This window comes from Thamnophis sirtalis, unplaced genomic scaffold (genome assembly GCF_051295495.1).
Source record: "Thamnophis sirtalis isolate CommonGarterSnake01/CBP01778 unplaced genomic scaffold, rThaSir2_p1.2 scaffold_1, whole genome shotgun sequence".
In the NCBI taxonomy this organism is placed as follows: Eukaryota; Metazoa; Chordata; class Lepidosauria; order Squamata; family Natricidae; genus Thamnophis; species Thamnophis sirtalis.
In genome coordinates, this window is record NW_028261381.1 from 116,773,570 (window position 1) to 116,792,342 (window position 18,773).

The 18,773-nt window shown below is 35.2% G+C and overlaps 2 protein-coding genes across 6 annotated transcripts in view; both read right to left on the reverse strand.

The window, feature by feature from the left end:
* Window positions 1-18,773, reverse strand: part of SCG5 (secretogranin V) — a 19,580-nt gene continuing 807 nt past the window's right edge. Inside the window, exons 1-6 of one of the 2 annotated variants that reach the window (XM_087723068.1) lie at window positions 13,779-14,010; window positions 12,218-12,457; window positions 7,220-7,369; window positions 6,186-6,298; window positions 1,639-1,692; window positions 1-655 (exon numbers count right to left, since the gene is read on the reverse strand). In XM_087723068.1, coding sequence (XP_087579194.1) covers window positions 551-655; window positions 1,639-1,692; window positions 6,186-6,298; window positions 7,220-7,369; window positions 12,218-12,443 — 648 coding nt within the window. In that variant the 5' untranslated portion in view covers window positions 12,444-12,457; window positions 13,779-14,010 and the 3' untranslated portion in view covers window positions 1-550. Of the gene's footprint in view, window positions 656-1,638; window positions 1,693-6,185; window positions 6,299-7,219; window positions 7,370-12,217; window positions 12,458-13,778; window positions 14,011-18,773 lie in introns of those variants that run through there. The other variant, XM_087723074.1, reaches the window with a different exon arrangement.
* ARHGAP11A (Rho GTPase activating protein 11A) overlaps window positions 15,720-18,773 on the reverse strand; it is a 12,965-nt gene continuing 9,911 nt past the window's right edge. For 2 of the 4 annotated variants that reach the window (XM_014066389.2, XM_087723048.1), the window contains exon 12: window positions 15,720-18,300. In XM_014066389.2, the coding sequence (XP_013921864.2) occupies window positions 16,934-18,300 (1,367 nt within the window). In that variant the 3' untranslated portion in view covers window positions 15,720-16,933. The remainder of the gene's footprint in view (window positions 18,301-18,773) is intronic. The other 2 variants (XM_087723052.1, XM_014067893.2) reach the window with 1 other exon arrangement.

The window sequence follows — 18,773 nt, forward strand, 5'->3', positions numbered from 1 at the left end:
TTGACTTTCAATAATAGCAAGTGCCTAGATATTTATTATGCATTATGTTATTATTTACAAACAGAAAGAGGTGAAATAATTGTTCCCAAACAGCAATCTTTTATATCACTTATAGTACTCAACAACTGAAATTTTTTTCAATGTTTTCAACTTTTTAAAGACTCATTTCTTAACACCAGTTTAAGTCACAATGATTAAAATGTATTAAAGCTTAAAGTCAGATTCAAAGCAAGACATGGTTATGTTGGTGATTATGTTGTTATAACTTAACAAGAAGCAAAATCCAGTAGTTGTATACTTGGGACAGCCACCCAAATCTAAAGGCAGATATATTGGATTATAATTCTCATGGGCATCTCAATAATTCCATGAATCATTGCCCCAAACATCTGAAAGAAACCAGTTTGGTGTAGATGCAGAAAAAGAAATATTATAAATACTATAAATCCAACTGCTTTCCAGAAAGATTTTCATAGTTAATAAACATGCAACTACTATGAATATTTGAATCACTTTTTATATCATTAGTACTCAAGCCATTTATGAATCTTCATTCAGTTTCTGCTCTGTCTTTTTCTTCATCTGAAAAATGTGGAACAGATTTCTTTGCCACAACGTTGTCCAATCTTTGTCCTTGAAGATATGGATTTACATTCTGAAAGATGAAATATTTTAAAACACTTAGGAATGACAAATAATGCAAGTAAACAACCTAGCGTCTTCCACAGTACATGGAATGGATGAGTGTTTGCTCTTGTATTTAAAATTGTAGCATAATGTTTTCTTCTTCAAAACTCCGTAAATGGGGCAGGACTTCTATTCAATTAATGGAGCAGGTCTTAATTTACTGAAGCAAAAGCAAGAGAAAGAAGGAAGTGGAAATAAGGATTATAAAAGTGAATGATCTTACTGTTCTACATTCTAGGACAATGTTTGTATGATGATCTAAAATCAGGGCTGTCAAACTCGCAGCCCGCAGCCCAGATGTGTCACGCGCTGGCCACACCCATGCCTGATTTAGAGAAGGAGGGAAGTCACGATACATCATGTGACGACGCCGTGACAACATGAGTTTGACACCCCTGATTTAAACTGTATGTACAACTGTATTTACATTTCTGATTGGGAGGGGGGAGTATATTTTATTTTATCAATCAGGCCAAAGATAATTTTAGTCCAGCATTTTGTTTTTCACAGGGCCATCCAAATGTGTCAAGGGTGCTACAAAAAAGAAGATGGCACAATGGTAACCTAGAGTTAATACTGTATCCTCAATAGCAGTAGACTTCGATAGAACTGTCTTCCATAAATTTACCCATTTTAATGCTAACAAAATAAGTAGCAAGTTAAATTCTACATACATGGTCTAGAGATAAACCTGGAAAAATAGAAGGGTTGCACTTAATTTTCATTTTTAAAAAATACACACATTGGAATGGCAACGAGTGTACTGAGAAATGCTACTTTAGCATGAAGAACTGTCTCTCTTACTACAGCTGTTTTCTGGAAATAAGGACTAAGTCCAGGTTTTACTGTATATGCTATTTGTAACTATCTCAACAATCTGATTTTATTTGCATTCTTGACTGATTATACATTAAGGTAGTAAATGAAAACAAGTTGTGTTCTGAAAATTACCCTTTTCTTTCTTTTCGATTCACCCTTCATTTTCTCAAAGAGTAAATTCTTGTTCTGTAAAACAATAAAAGAATACAAAGTGTGGATCAAATTTATAACCTCTTTTCAAGCAAGACTTTGTGCCATCTAAATATTATCATGTGAATATTTTGGAAAGCATTTTGGTAGAGAATGCCATGTTGTTGAAAAGATAAACCACAAGAAAACAGTTGGATTACTACAGCTATTAATAAAATATTTGCTATTCTTCTGGGATCTTCAGTGTCATCAGCTATTACAAGAATAGGAATATATGGGTTATATGATGGTTTTAATTTTAGCTGTCTCAATAAGATAGGAGTAAGATGGAAAAATATCAAGCATAGTAAAAAAAAAAGATTTTGCATGAATGAGATCCTTTTCAGTAAAGGGCATTTGAGCCCATCCTGTTATTTGCTGTCAGAGACAAGTGCAAGATGGGGACTTTCCCCCAGATCACATCTACAGACTGATGAACATAGATTAGTTTAGTATGCATCATATCTAAACCAGGATAGACCACATATTATGCAAAATAGTTTTTTGCACGCCCTGCATCACACCTGTGGTCCACAGCAGATTGCCATTTGTATGGACCTCTCTTTTCAATGGAAGAATCCAGCTACAGAGCCTAAAAGGAAAAGTTAGAAAGCCACCACTATTGCTCATGACCCATCTTTCACCATCTCAGGCACTGCTCCACACTGCCTGATGGGAAGTCTGATCATATATCCAAGGCCTTGGAAACCATTTATCAGTCAGAGAAAGCAACAATGTATTGGATAGATATTGATATTTAGTATATGGATGCCATTAAAATGGCAAGACCAGACTTGCCATACTCAGACACAACTGCCTATTTTATGAAGTCTACATTTGGGTCGTATCTAACTATGTCTGTCCTTAAGCAGAAAGACTATCAGAAAGACTATCACAGCTGGAAGAGATTCTCCCTTTTCATGCTGTCCATTGGACTACTTGGAAGGGGAGAAAGGAAGAAAGAAAAGAGAAGTTCTATTGTAGTCATATGGATGTTTCCCTTAAGTTGTGATTTAAATATGTTCCTTATTACTATTTCAATTGCTTCCCTTGCCACCTTCTATTTTTAATTGATGTTACTGTTATAAATACTTTCTTCTTTTTAAAAAGACCCTGATCTTCCTTTTCAGAAATAAACTGATTTAAAATTATTTTAATATAATGAAACTAAATTTGATTTTTTTTGGGGGGGGGGGAGAGAAGAGCTTCACAATAACAAGAGAAGATGGCTATGACTTTCAACTCCAACCTTTATAACTAATCCCACACACTGCTGTATTTCATAAATGTTGCAAGCTCAAGTGCAGGCTGGAATGTCAGACACATGCTCCACAGATTTGATTTCCACTGGAATTATAATGTGGACCCCAAAAAGAAAAAGTTAAAGGAACAAAAGTTTAGGAGGAACAACTGTGTTTTTAAAAAGCATAATGATACATGGTGAAATGTAATAAGGAGAGTTACAAAACAGTAATTCCTGAATGAAGTAAGGATTTCTGAGAAACAAATACTGCAACAAGCTAAAGTGATTTCTGCCTAACATAATCTGCTGGTGCTTCTCATATTAATTTAAGTCCAAGTTCACAAGATGTAGCTTTTGTTTGACCTCAACTATTTCATCTCTACTGTGCCAAATAGACAAGGAAATGGGGATGAAGCTGGCCAAAGAGACATTCTTGGCTGCAATAATTTGTGCAAACTCACTTAGGGAAAAATCAATTTAACTATGCAAAACACAATAGGAGACATGTGTTTTATTTCCTCTGAGAAGTGGTGTTTTATTTATAATTTTTATTAACATTGTTTTACCTAAATCTCCTTTACAAAGATAAGTTTTTAGACATTTTTAAAGGTACACTGCAATTAATTTAAAAGCAGACTAAGAGCTAATCACCACCACCACCCCGCCCCCCACTTTGTTCAATTGTTTTGGTTAAAGAAATATTTGATATTTTGGGGGTATATGTTAAGACCATAACTAATGCAAATATAAGAGCAGGCAGCAACAGAGTTCAGATAATCTGAACTAAGATCTCACTCCTGCAGTAAAGGTAAATCTGAAAATATGGCTTGTCCCAGATGTTCTGCAAGGAAAGCATTCTGGTTTCTGGTAAAATGTCTACCATCTTTTGATCCCATCTCTACCAAAGAGGAATTAATAGCATTTTCTACATCACAGGGCTTGGTTTTAGGAAGAGCCAAGCACATCACAACTTCAACCCTAAAATATACACAAACAAGAAGCAGGTTTTTAAAGAATGAACAGATGTCCACAGGGTGACTTCAAAAGTATACATTCAACACACACAGATTTTGAACTACTTCTTACTGCATGCACATTAGTGTTATTACATCTACTTTGGACATAAAATAGTATCAAAGAGCATCAACAGAACCAATATTGAAGCACCAAAACTATTTGTGTTTTGCACATTTAGTTTATATTCAGACACACTTCTAGATTGTAATTTAGATCTATGAAGTATAATAACAGGCATAAACAGGCAGAAAGAAAACAATACCGCCTGAATTCAAGCTGCTTTCAAAGTAAGTTGGTACATTATTTGATGATGATAACTTTAAAGAAACAATTCCAATGTCAAATTTCTCTAAAATCTGGAGCATGTACATTTATTCATTTACAAGCCCTCACATACAAATAATACTGTTAAATACATCCCATGATATCAGCATCAATGTTTTTTATGTTGAAAATAGAGTAACTGCTCCAAAATAACTTTTTGCATTAAACAGAATATTCTGTAACTGTAACTAACTCTGTTAACTCTTAATTTAATATTCTGGAACAGGACCCTTACACACTGATATATAAACAGCCTTAAATTTTCCCTTTTTTGTGTACATTGTTATAAAAACAAAATACTATAATTTGCTTTCAAAAGGATTTGGGTGATTTTATTTAGAATTAATGTGCTTTGTAAAATCATCCAAAATCTGGTCTGTCTGTATCTGATGGAAAACCAGTTTGGATGCAAGAACAGAATAGATAAGAATGAACAAAGGAGTCTTTGTCCATATAGATAGAGATAAGGCTGGTAGTTGATAAATAGATTCTACCTATTCCACTACCAGAAAGCCAAGTTGCAGGAGTTCATTCATCCACTGTTATTATTAGAGGTTTAAATGACTACAATGTCTTAAAATTCCTTGTATTAACTTTGGCTGGTAACTTTGAACTTACCTATGCTAGATGTCATTGAGATTATTGCAATATGCTTGTTTTTTTAAAAAAAACAGGTCAACTTCTAAACATGGCCGCAACATTATGAATTAAGATGGGACAGTCAAACACCTTACCAACTGCATTTAAAAGCCTAAATGAAACTGTTGTTTCCATTTTTAAAGTCTTCTATAGCTTAAAAGACTCATACTTAATACATACACAATCCTTCAAAGTTTAAAATCTTCAAGACTTTTTCAATTACTCCCACTAAATGGAACTTTCAAGAGAGTAATTTTTTTGTCTTAGTGACTGTATTATGAAAAGGGTTTGCCTGTTGTAATAGTTGAAGTATTTTCAATTCCAGGTAAAGAGTTTTCATTTATAAAAGTAATTTTAACAGCACATGTACGGTTTGGAAATCCTCAGACTAAATGAACTAGTAAATGCCCTTCAATTCTGAGATTACTGTGAGTTTCATTTCATTACTATGTTTATGCTGCTGTTGAGTACAAATTGTATGCATATTATCTTATATTTTATTTCGCTTCTTAAATTATTTTTACATTTCTTTATTAGACATTGCCTAAATTCTTTAGATTGTTAGATAGTAAATAAATGCCATAGGTAATGAGCAATACAATCAAGATTAAGGAAGTTCAGCCCATTTATTTCAGTCATAAAGTTAAGTATATGTCTAACAATTACAGTATCCAAGTGAAATTCAAGGGATTCTGACGGGAAATGCTTTAAATCCCAGCAATATATTTGTGGTCACAAGCAAGTGCTTTATAGTTCTCAAAGTAGTAGTACAAGAATGAATTATTTGAGTTGGCAAAAATGAATCGTTTGAGTTAAACATCTGGTACATTTACCAAAGATTGCAACATTAATCAAGCACAATACAAAAAAGAGGGAAATTTCGTTGACTGCCTGAAATGCTTAGGAATCATGTAAGAATCTGTCGATGTAAACAGAAAGTGGAATCAGTTGTATTTGTTGCATCATTATCTTGGACTTTGAAGTGGAAGAAATATTCTCAACCTCTGCATTTGACCATAAGAGAGATAGATAATCCTTGCAATGCTATTTCTTTATTTTTTTGTAATAATGTTGTTTACATACACATCCTTATACTGTATATAAATTAAAGTTTAGGGTATTTTTTTTTTCATAAATAAGATCCTTCAGAGAACATTTATTAAAATACATGGGCAAAGAAATATTTGTATTAATAATTAAATAACAGAGCATTTAACTGATTGAGAACTTAGTTATAGGTTTATAAAAATAAATCTGATTTACATACCCATTTACTTAAGCTCGGGTAGTCATGTTCTGGATCAAAAAGATGCTGATGAAGTTGATAGTCTTTGCTGAACTCCGCTGTGTCGGGTGTGTTTTCAAGACATCCGTCATCAACTACAAAACATTTTGGAAAAACCTGAGCAGTTGGCATGTTTAAAATTTATTTGTTTGTTTAAAAAATATATACCAGGAACATATGCAATTAATTTTATTTGAAAAGTATGGGAGATGAAAAAAAATACACTTTTCTTCTTCAAAACAGGACTCTTGGGATGGTTAAACAATTTCCACAGTTCTTTGGAGCAGATACAAAGTAAAATTAATTTGTTTCTGTAGGATCATAGGAGGGGTTAAAAAGAACAATAAACAGATGCTTGGATATTAATCCAGTAATGTATCTTTATATTTATACTTATAGACATTTCTAGGCTGCATAAATCTTTAACATTTTGTTGTGTGGTTGATTGCAACCTATATTGAGAATTTAGATATTTCTAACCAATATCCAGAATATTTATGTGCATATTGGGTGTAATTATTGTAAGCATATGTGATAATGCAGTTATTTAAGTCTTAAGAAATGATTCAGATGATTGCCTTTAGTTCAGAAAATCAAAATTTGCTTATTGGATAAATATGCGCTCAAGATTGAAAGGTAATTCAATCTTATTACCAATCTTATTACCATGCCTCATAAGTCTGATTATATAGACTAGACCAGAAAATCAATCCCACAGATAAACTAGAACTAGATTTGATTTAATACTTAAATGTATTAATTATATAATTACATTTTGTAAGTATAATTTCTTAGCCTTTCTTTGTACCTATCCCCATTGATCGATGCTTTCTTATAAAAAACTAGTATTTCAACAAATGCATCTTAGTAATGAAATAACAATTTGGATTTTTTAATCTGTGTTACTGTGTGCGTAGTTTTTCGGGGGTGGTGGTGGATTATTTTATAGTATAATTTAGATCTGATTCCTCAGTATAAAACTACATCAAATCCAGTAGGGAGTTCATACAACTTACCTGTTTTTCCAATTGGGCAAGGATTTGGAGGATCTGGATATCCCTGATCTTCACTAAAATCCTTTGGTATATTATCACCTGTCAACTCAGCAACAATGTTTGGAATATTTCCATAAGGACCCAAATGCTGCAAACCTTCATGGGCACCACCTAATAAACACAGAATTGCACACACACAGACACAAATTACAATCTTTTTCATGAGTTTGAAAAAAAATTATAATATTTTTCATGAGTTTGATTAAACATCTAAATCAAAGCTATGTTCATTTCTTGATTTCGATGGAGATCACTTAAATGGGTCACAAAAACTCTGCTTCTTCTTAACATCAATAAGACAGTTTTAAAAAATATCTGACTAATTCAGATACTGAATTAGTCAGGCATTTGGGTTAGGTTGGCTACCTTTTTCTCCTATTTTAATAATTCAACTCATGATTAACCAATGAAGAGGTGCTTACAGACAAGCTTTAGTGTATCATTAAAAATGCACCCTCTTTGTGTACCAATTTGCCAAGAACAAGTTCGGTGCAAAGACCCAGTTTGGTGTTGTTATTAAGGCATCAGGCTGGAAATTGGTGAGCTTTAGTTCCACCTTAAGTAGAAAGCCAGCTGCGTGTTACTTTCAGAAGGAGGCAATGATAAACCATTTCCACAAATCTTGCCAAGAAGCCTGCAAGGACTAATCCAAGTAGTTACTAGGAATCAACATTGACTTTAAGGCATAAAATAAAATAAATAAAATAAAAATGCCAAGAAAGTGCCCAGGTCAATTGTCTGAGAGACTTAGTAGACAATCTTACATTATTCTATCACATAGAGAGAGGGCAGGATAGAAACAGTTTTTTTCCTTGCAATTTTAAAAATGTGCACTAGCCACTATAAAGCACCCAGTGTTCAGAATACAGAGTGTCTAGTAGAAATTGAGTGTAGCAGAGCAGATTTGTTCTCACCTCATATCATGAAAATCATTTTTACTCTATTATATTGACATGCAATTACAGGTATAAGACATTCACTGTCTTGTCACAAATATCTGTCCACTTTATTCATTAGCCTTGACTGTCATCTGCTCATTGAGGAGAAATCATGAGTCTAGCAGGACCCTCAGACTGCACATTGGATCTGTCTATGGCGGTGTAGTATTACTGAATATCAATATTGTTGAAATGAACATTAAATATCTCCATTGAAATATGTTGAAAAAGTCAAATTTTAATGGCTGTACTTATTTTTTCATATGACTATACACATAATTAAGCAAGTATGAGTCTGTAATGCAGACTTGTCTCTAAATAAATTCCAAAATGGAAGAAAGAATTATTTTTTAAAAAATTACCTGTGTTACATTAATCAGTTTTTGTTTGTTTTTATTTACTTTTTAATTTTATTTAATATTTTATTATTTTTATCTTATTTTAATGTATTTTTTAAATTTGTTATGGATGATAGACATGTATTTATCCCAAGTCATTGATGAGTGACTTACCACCTCCTCTGGAAGTTGGTTCCAAGCTTCCACTATTCTTTCTGTGAAGTAATACTTTTTAACATTACTTTTGAACCTCCCTTACTTAAAAGTTTTAAATGTTTGCCAACATTTCTGTGAATAACACTTTTTTTCTAGCTGCTTTCAGTTCAAGATCCCAGAAGTCATCATCTCAGTGCCTCTCTTTTTACCAGAAGACAGTAAAAAAAAAAATCTGAATACCTCTACGGATTGTGCAAATCATGTTCACAAAACATCATGAACTGTTTATCTTGTGAGAAGAAGAATGGCAGAAGCAGGCTCTGACGGCTTTCTTGCAGACAGTAATTCAAACACCCCATTCCTTCTTGAACTGCATTTCTGATATTAGGTTTACTGGAACCTTGCAAATCCAGAATCATAATAATACAGGGTGGAATGGGACACTTGCTATCACAATATGGAACAATTGCCCACTCGATAAATTAGGAAATAGTGGCTGAGAAAGAATAGGGGAGTAACAATCTAATGCACCAAGAGTTTATTCTGAAAATCTTTATTTCAGCCTTAGTCACCCATAGATTCTCTAGTCTTATTGACTAGTACATGCTGCAAAACTGTGTACAGCAGCAGTTGCTAAACTTGCTGGAAGTGATTAGCTATAAAGTTGTCACAATATCTCTCTTGCACCCCACCTCTGTCCCCGCTATCTATGTCAACTTGGTAAATGGAATCACCACGCACTTCATCCATTTTTCTGACTTAGTCCTGGAAGATTTATTTTCCCCAAGGTTTCTCCAAAATATATACAATTGATGGAAATGATTCTCCAAAGATGTGTGAAGCTAGTGATGCATTGATATGTGTGACAGAGTGCTACTTTGTTATAAATTTTAAGGATTTGGAAAATGTGGGTTATGAACACCCAGGATTGCCAAAATTTTAGGGTCATGGTTATGCAAGACAAAACAGAAAGCAAAGCCAGCAGGGAATCACTTCCAAAACCTGCTTCCTTTTGCCTAGCAAGCCCACTGGGGACAGCTTTGGTATTTCAATGATTGAAAATGCCTGTGATGCAGAGATTAAAATTGAATTATTGAAAAATAAACAGTACAGTTCTTCCTTGCCCAACTATAAATGTGATGAAGTACCATAATTGCTTTTAATCATAGAGTGAGAGACTCACAGGATTGCAAAGGTTGAGAAGACTGCCTTATATGATAAAAGGAACTCAGACGCTATATATCAAATATCTATTCTTATTTCTTAAGCAATTTGTTTTGGAAATTTTGTTCTTGTAGCAAACATTTCAGACTGGCAAGCTCTGTAAATGATGTAAATGGTGGAAAGTTACAGAACTAAAAAAAGGAAAGGCAATGAAAAATAAATCCATGTTGCTTGGGGCTGGACTTTAGAATGTGTTTTATATATTCTCAGAGTTTAATTTTAACAGCCTTCAGGTAAAAATGTATCAGATCTGATTATTTAATACTCATTCAAATGCTTGATCAGCAATACCCAACTTTAAGTTCTTTGTGACAATATATCTGAATAGTCAATTTTTATCTTAAATGTATCACATATAGGATGAGTTGCTGAAATTTTCTCTCTCTCTTTTTATACTCCTGAAGTAAAGAAATTGGACACTCCTTTCATGAATATTTTAGTTTAGAATAGCATATTTTCCAAATGGTCTTTTTAAATGCTGAAATAATACAAAATAAAATAGAAACAATATTGACATGAAGAATCAATGAATCTCATGGGTTCCTTCCCAGGAGAGGTTGTAGAACTATCAGGTAATCATCATCAAACCAATATATTATCAGAATTATAATACTGTACTATATAGAAAGCCCAGTTGCCTTTTGAAAAAGCATATCTGGGGCATTCTTATTAAATATTACAATGTAATACAGCCTTATAGGGAACAAATCTTACTGAGAATTATTACAGATTATTTCTAGATAGGCTTGTACAAGAATTCATTTCAACATTTACACTTAATTTTAACAATCCCCCAGTTTCAATTTATACCAATGGTTATGTATCCCTAAATGACCTTGAATGACTTTACATAGCAATATAAATATGAAGTAGAGCCACAGACATCTCTAATAGGCTTATTTATTTTTTTCTTGAAAGAAAAGAAAATCTTCCAAAGAAACCATGTTAGTAGCAGATAAATTGCTGTTAACATAGAATGATTTGTACTGCAAACAACTTAGATGTTATTCTATTACACACTTATAAAACCATTTGGCTTCCACCCAATTCTTAAGAGGCAGTGCGCCATCTTCTGATTAAAATGTATAAAATACAGTTTTAAGCAGGTTTCTAGTTTGTACGTCCAATACTCAATAGCCACCTAATGTTGAAACAAAGAACAACAGAGGATTTATCCAGAAAGCCTGTTAGAATATATATTTTTAAAACTTCTATTCAACATGCCTGAATACATTTAGGTGGATTTTAGAAACTCAAGGTTCCCTTTAAAAAAATAATCTGGGATGTAATCAGGGAGTCTGATTTTGACCTTGGATAATTCAAACACTCACTCAGCTCTATATATTTTGACCCATGGTCAAAATCAGAGTCCCTGATTACTGTGCTAGATTAATTTTAAAGTGAACCTTGAGTTTCTAAAATCCCTCTAAATCTAGGCATGAGATTACAGAATGTAGCAGTGCAGGTGTCTGTCTGTCTGTCTGTCTGTCTGTCTGTCTGTCGATCATCGATAGACAGATATATCCATATCTCTCTTCCCCCCCCCCTCAGAAGTGGGAGCATCATTTCTATATCACAATGCTCTGCTGGTGAAGTGACTTGCTCACAACTGGTGCCACTATAGTATATAACCTTGCATTACATTTTGACTGCTAAAACATATATTACATTATCTGGGCATTTTAAATAACTTTTTTTTATTTGGACTGGTTGACATGGTCCTTTTATTTTATATATTTTTTGCCTTATAATGCTGTACATATTGTAGTGTGGCGCAGTGGTTAGGGTGCAGTACTGCAGGCCACTTCAGCTGACTGTTATCTGCAGTTCAGCGGTTCTAATCTCACCGGCTCAAGGTTGACTCAGCCTTCCATCCTTCCGAGGTGGGTGAAATGAGGACCCAGACTGGGGGGGGGGGCGATATGCTGACTCTGTAAACTGCTTAGAGAGGGCTGAAAGCCCTATGAAGCGGTATATAAGTCTAACTGCTATTGCTATAGTGTTATTTTATATTCTATAATTCCCAGCCACCAGGTTTGTCGGCTTTACTTTCTTGGAATAATGGGCACTTTTGTCCAATGAATTTGGAAACCACCAGACTGGGAAAGGGTTTTCTGTAATTCCCTTGTAGATAAAATATGAGGTACTATAAAAGCTATAAAGATATTCCTAGGCTGGCTGAGAATTCTGGAAGCTGTAGTCCAACAAATCTGTGGCGTCATATGTTTGAGGAAAATTAGGATAGAATATCAATATTGTTTTTAAAATAATAATTTCATTAATTCAGCAAAATAAATGTTTACCTTCAATATTTTGTGGGCCTATGAGATTCATTGCTTGATGGGCTGGATATTCCACTCTGGGTCTTGCAATGCCCAACTGTTCCATCACACCATGCAGAAGTCTTTGGATGTCAGCTTCAGAAACTCTGTCTGGGCTCCTAGCACTGTGACTGAAAGTCAGAGCCATGCTGCAGGCCAGCAGAAGGGACAGGCTGAAGAGCAAGGTTGAAGTCATGGCGATACCCATCTATATTCTGTAACCTATGCCAAGACAACAAGGAACTCAATGAATAATGAAATGCCATGTCCCTCCTTTCCCCCAACACCTGAATTATGCTCTGGTCCAATGGAGCAGGCCTTGGGGAAAGGGCGCTATAGAAGAATATACAAAGGGAATTTTAAGCCAACATTACCACAAATATAAAACATCAAGTTCATTGTTATCCATTTCCACATGGACCAGGAGATAAATAATGGCCTGGTAAAAAAAAATCAATTTGAAAACTCACATTCAACTCCTCAGAGGCTTTATGAGGAAGCCTCAGTATATTCACTGAATTCTATCCAGGTTTTCTTTATTTAATTGTCAATTTTGTGGTTCTGGGAGGCTTTAGCAAATGCAAAGAAGAGGCTGGGACCTTAAACTTTGGTCTGCTCCTTTGCAGGTTAACAGGATCTCAAATTTTGGTCCTGGTTTGTTTCTAAGCATCAGTCACTTTCCAATGAAATATTATGGCGCTCCCTCTGTTCCAAACTGTGCTGTTCACTTAATTTGGGAAGGCTAGGAAACAGCTTGCCAAATACGTCAAGGGGCTGGCAGCCTATCACATTCACCGCATCAATTAAATATAATCCTCTCTTTGCCTTTCTGCCCCCATTTGGATTTGTTTCCTGGAGGCGGAAGGCTCTGTTTGGTTGCCTCAAACGAGATTCCTCTAAATGGCAGCAGTGATTAATCAGAGAAAATCCAACAAATGAAGCTGATGTCAGCCTTGTGCTGCTAAAGGTTCGCAATCAAACCTTCAATTCGGCTTCTTCACGATGCATGCTGGGAAAAGTCATGTCCTATGAAGCCCGGCATATGCACCATTATCATCATAAAGGGGGAGGGGGAGGTTGTGTGTGACAGAAAGAGAGGCAGTTGTGGAAATATTCACTAATACTCATTTTACTCATTGAGACAGGATTTCTGGTGATTTTACTCTTTCTAACAACTGATTTTCAGATGCATATCTTCTCTTGCTATATTTCTTCAAATATACAGATAATTTCAGGAATCGGCTAGGAGGCTAAGGTCGGTGTGATGATTCCTCCCCCTCGCCTTTCTATTTAACTCCTCTCAGAACTGTATTGTTTGACCTGCACCAGAGATTTTAAAAAGATGTCGCCATAAAATTGAGAACGATAAAGAGTAAAGAACAGCCAGCCCCCGGCGCCCTCTTTCCAGCGCAGAAGCCCCATAGAAAACCTTAGCCCGCCATCCCCCTCAGCCCTTCCCTCTCTCTCTCTCCCTCTCTCTCTCTGGGCCGCCCGGGCATCCCATCCCTTGGGGATGTCAAAAACCGTCGCGCGTCGCACTCACCGTTTGGATCCGGTGAGCGCGATGGCTGCGCTCTTCTGGCCCGAATGCGGCTTGCTTGCCCAGGCACGACGCCAAACGAGAAGCAGCGGCTGAACGCGCGTGTTGGAAGAGCTCCGTGGTCACAGCTTTTCCTCTTCTATCAACCCCCCCTCCCGTCCTTGCTGTGTTTTTTCTTCCGTCCGTGGCGCGTGTGAACCGTTGCCAGGATTCCCGGAGGTAGATCGCAACCCGACAGCTGGGTTTTTCGCCTCCCATTACCCCAGGCTGCAGGGAAGGCCCTCAAAAAGATGCCCAAGCCGGCTTTGATTTTTTTTTTGCTAATATCTCTGGAGCTGATCCTTCCAGATAGATGGATAGATATAAATTCATTTATATAAATTAATTTCAAGTAAGTCAGCAAATGCCAACATTCTCCTGCCAATAGTGTAAATGTGTTATGCTAGAATTGCCATCATAAACTGAGGATGGTTGAGCAAATATATTTTCTTTCCAGTCTCACATTCGTTAATATTAGTTTGTTAATTCTTCTAAGAATATCTTGCTGAAATATGATTTGTTAATCCAATGAGATTTCAACATGGATCCCTTCAATCCCACTCATTATTATAGCTGCAGTTCTGCACTGTACTGTAGCATTCCACAATCTTGGTGTCTTTCAGAAGTGTGGTTTTTAGTTTCCAGCATTAGCCACAGTGGCTAGCTATAACTAATAGCCACATAGGATTCAAAAATATGAGCTCTTTGATGCTATTAAGGTTAGACTCCTCTGTATCTAACTATATGCTGAAAATGATACAAATTTTCATTCTCCTTAGAATGCTGTAGGGTTAAATAATGTATATCCTCTTTCAGATATAAAAGAAAAAAGTACCATTTCCCCGAAAATAAGACGTCCCCCAGATAAGTCCAATTGGGCTTTTGAGCTCATGCACTAAAATAAGCCCTCCCTGAAAATATTGTTACACAGTAGCAGCCATGAGGTAACCATGTTTGCCGCCTCCTGCACCTCAAAAATAAGACATCCCCCAAAATAAGGCCAAATACTTATTTTGGGGTCAAAAAATAAGACCCTTATTATAATAAGACCCACAGTATCGTTTACATTCAGTATCTGACTCAGTATCAATATATTGTATTTCAGTTCAAAATAAAGGATTTCATACCTTCCAGCCAGTGTTTGTTCATTATAACTAATGTGTTTTCCAAAGTTAAGTACAGAGCTTCAAGAGAGCCAAATGCATTTCCTGAATAGGGTTAAAGCTTTTAAATCCCTACCACATGATTTGTTCATCAACTAAGTCATCAACTAAGTGTGACTTGCTTTTGGCTTAGTATGTTGCATGAATTCAACAATTTGTAGGTTTATTCAACAATGCACCAGGATAAAAAAAGGGTGGGTTACAATGGTGCATGAAACAGAACTCTTGTGTTTTGTTAATGATAACTTTATCAGTGTGAAAAACCATGTCTATGGAGATTCTCAGTCATCCAGGTCAGAATTGTCCCAAAGGTGTTTTTCAAGAGGCAACTGGACTTTCTTGGTTTTTCTTTGAAGACATTTCACTTCTCATCCAAGAAGTTTCTTCAGCTCTGACTGGATGGTGGGGAATGGAAGGATTTATATTTCTTGCATACAGTGGTTATTTACATTATTTTAGAGAGTTGTTGAGGCCATTTTGGAAGTATATCTGTATCTCGGGTCATCTGAGTAGTACAAATAGGTGTGGAGCCTTCTTGAAACTGCTGAAATGCTCCTCCACCCTCTTGGATGAGAAGCAAAACATCTTCAAAGAAAAGCAAGAAAGTCCAGTTGCCTCTTGAAAAAGCACCTTTGGGACAACCATGACCTGGATGACTGAGACTCTCCATAGATATTAATTGGATGTAAACAGCTTTTCATGAAGGCAGTATATATATAGATGTGTAAAAAAAATCTAAATACAACATATACAATATAGAAAAAAATTAAGCTTTTTTATTTCAGAGGTAAGAGTTTTTAGCATTCTTCTCCCTAAACTATACTAAAACTCTATTTCAAATTTAAATAATTTATATATAGTAGACAACAATTATGAATCATTTCAAAAGGGCAACTTGATCAAAATGCTGGGCATCTAAACAATATGGCTTTATACAATGTATCTCAACCACATAGCTTTTTATGAATTATACAATATCCTATATTATAGTACAGTCATAAAAAAGAACTAGCAAGTTCTTTCACTACCTTTTAGCCCCCTTCCTCCCAAGTATAGAACATAAAATAACATCCATTTAGCAGCTGTGGAACATTCTTCCATTTGCTGTGCTAGAATTCTCAATAAATCTCTACTCCAATTGTAGAACATGTGATGATTTGATACATTTACCTAACATTTTACTGAGACACCATTCATTGAGTCTACAAAAAGTGTACCTGTCCAAAGAATGGATAAAGTACATGTGCTGTTGTCATAGAGGAACTAAATTACCAATCCCAGAAATAAATTTTACAAATACAAGCCTTTTGGATAACCAAATATTACAAAAAGCATGGCACATTTGTGAAACTTAATCCCCAAATTAAGTAGTTTGTAAATGTAGTATTAATCTTTTTGTTTTCTAGAAACCAATCCTTTAACTGTTTATCTGTGAGTTAAGTTACAGTTAACAGCCCTTCCAGGTTCTCATCCATAACATTTGGTAAAACATAAAAACAAGTACCAAAATTAGGCCTCTTGAAATAAATGCTACTCAGCAGAACCTATTCAAGCTTCATTCACTCAACAGAACTTCAAGTTTCAGTTCCAAATAAATTCAAGAAAGAGACACACTTAAGACAATTTAAAGAAAAATAAATGTTGGATTTAGCTGTTTTGCTAGCAGGAATATTGTCTGAGTGGAGTTCCACTCAGAATGTTTTCCCCCTTCACCCTCACCCCACCGCACAACACAGCAGCATTTGTTTTACTGTTCTGGAGAATTCCTCACTCCTGTGAAGATCTGGGGAAGCATAAGTGACTTCAGGGGGAGGAAAAATGATACCAACAGCTTTCACCAGTGAAATCTGTGAATAAAGTCTTCTTCCATGAGGAACCGATTCTGGATCCAACACTTTCAGTTCTATATTTACAAGCTTAGATATAAGCGCACATAAATATGGCTGGGATTAACCATTATAAATCAACAGGCTTGACAATAGGAAGAAGTTTTGCTGTGCGGATTGGGTTTTTTGGTGATCCTCTATATCGAGATTTTGTTCCTGCCATTTTCCTGAGAACATATTTATCAGGTGTACCCACTGAAGCATTTAAGCTTGTGCTTGTTTTAACAACAGTTTTTGGTGCTTCATGGTTAGTTAAGTCCTCAAGGACAGATTTGGAATTATTATTAAATGTTTCTTTGACGGTTTGCTCTGATGAATATATCAAATGAGGATAGGATTTGGGAAAGAGAGCCAATTGATCATGGTTTTCTTTGCATGTCTGTTTAGAAGGTAATGAATTTGTCAGTGAATGGTCTGTAGTTACTGCACAGGAAGACAATGCAGTTTCATAGCTCACTGATTTAGCAAGAGAAGTGCAACCATCACCAGCTCGTTTACAAGTGACTGACTGTTTATGAGTTTCCAAGAGGGAATTTATTCTCCTTACAGATTGACGGACTGGGGTACGTTGAAATTTAAGCACTGGCTTACTTCTGGTTGCAGAATGTGGTTCGTTTAATGAAAGTTTGTTGAACCAATGTATATGCTCAGCCACTTTTGCTGAAGGGGAAGATTTAGATTTGTCATAGGATTCCGTTTGAAGAAACAGTTGGTCATTTTTATCTCCACCTTCTGAGAAAGAGATCTCTTTCTTTGTATTACAGTATTTAGATTCCTTTTTTGGACAGATAAATGGCTTATTTGATTCCACCATCTTCTTCTGCACATTATTTACATTATTTATTTGAATAACATGAGATGTAATCAACTGGTCTACTTCTTCTAATCCATCACTTTGATTTAAAATATGGATTGAATGATCACTCTTATTATTTTGGAAGAGTCCATTAATAGCATTGACCTGATCAATGGTATTCGATTTTGTGACTGATTTTGCAACCTGAGGTTTCTCCTTAACATCTACTTTCTTATCTGTTTTTTTGAAGGAATTGTTCTTTAATTTTAGTAAATTTGATGTTGAAGGCTCCGTTTCATATAAATCATGAAGGTTGCTTCCAGATTCAGAAAATGCTTTCTTAATTCTCATTAGCATGTGTTCAGTTGAATTATTTTCATCCTCACAAAAAGATATTTTTTGTTTACTGCTATCACATTCATTACTTGAGAACATGGGCTCAGTGGGAATAACTAATGGCTTTCTATTGGCAGGAGCAGTTTCAGAAGAAGAGATTTCTGTTTCAGGACATCCCATTAATGAAATTCTGGTGTCCTGAGAGTCTGTGGTTGCAGGACCAATCCAAGACATTCGATAGTTTGCTGCAGTATGATGGCTTGGTGTTTGTAAATTTTCTTCTGACTTGCTGAAGTTTTTCAAACCTTAAAAAATAGACACTTTAAAAAAAATCAGCAAAATCAAAATTGTACACATCAAATGAACATTAATACTATAATTCCATTTAACATATATCAAAACTCTGCTTTTATACTATAGTACCATGTAATATCATTGTTATAACTTCACTGGTCCAATAGGGTTACTAAGAATAAAAAAAGCCATTAGTGGACTAGCCTTAAAAGAGCATATAAATGCAATAGTCATGCCATTCTGGTCTTTTCTTAACTTGGGTACACATTGTACTTCTCCCATGTTAATTTTAGTGCCATATATGAATTATGTAGGAAGTAACAAAAATCTTAATGTTTGGAAAATGAAACAATCTCCACAGAATCATTCTATATATTTAGAATGTATATTTAAAAGTGTCAAATAGGAACATATTAGGAAAATAATTTCTGGTTACTTTATATCTCAATACATGATCAAAAGCAATCACTTGTATTCTGAAGTG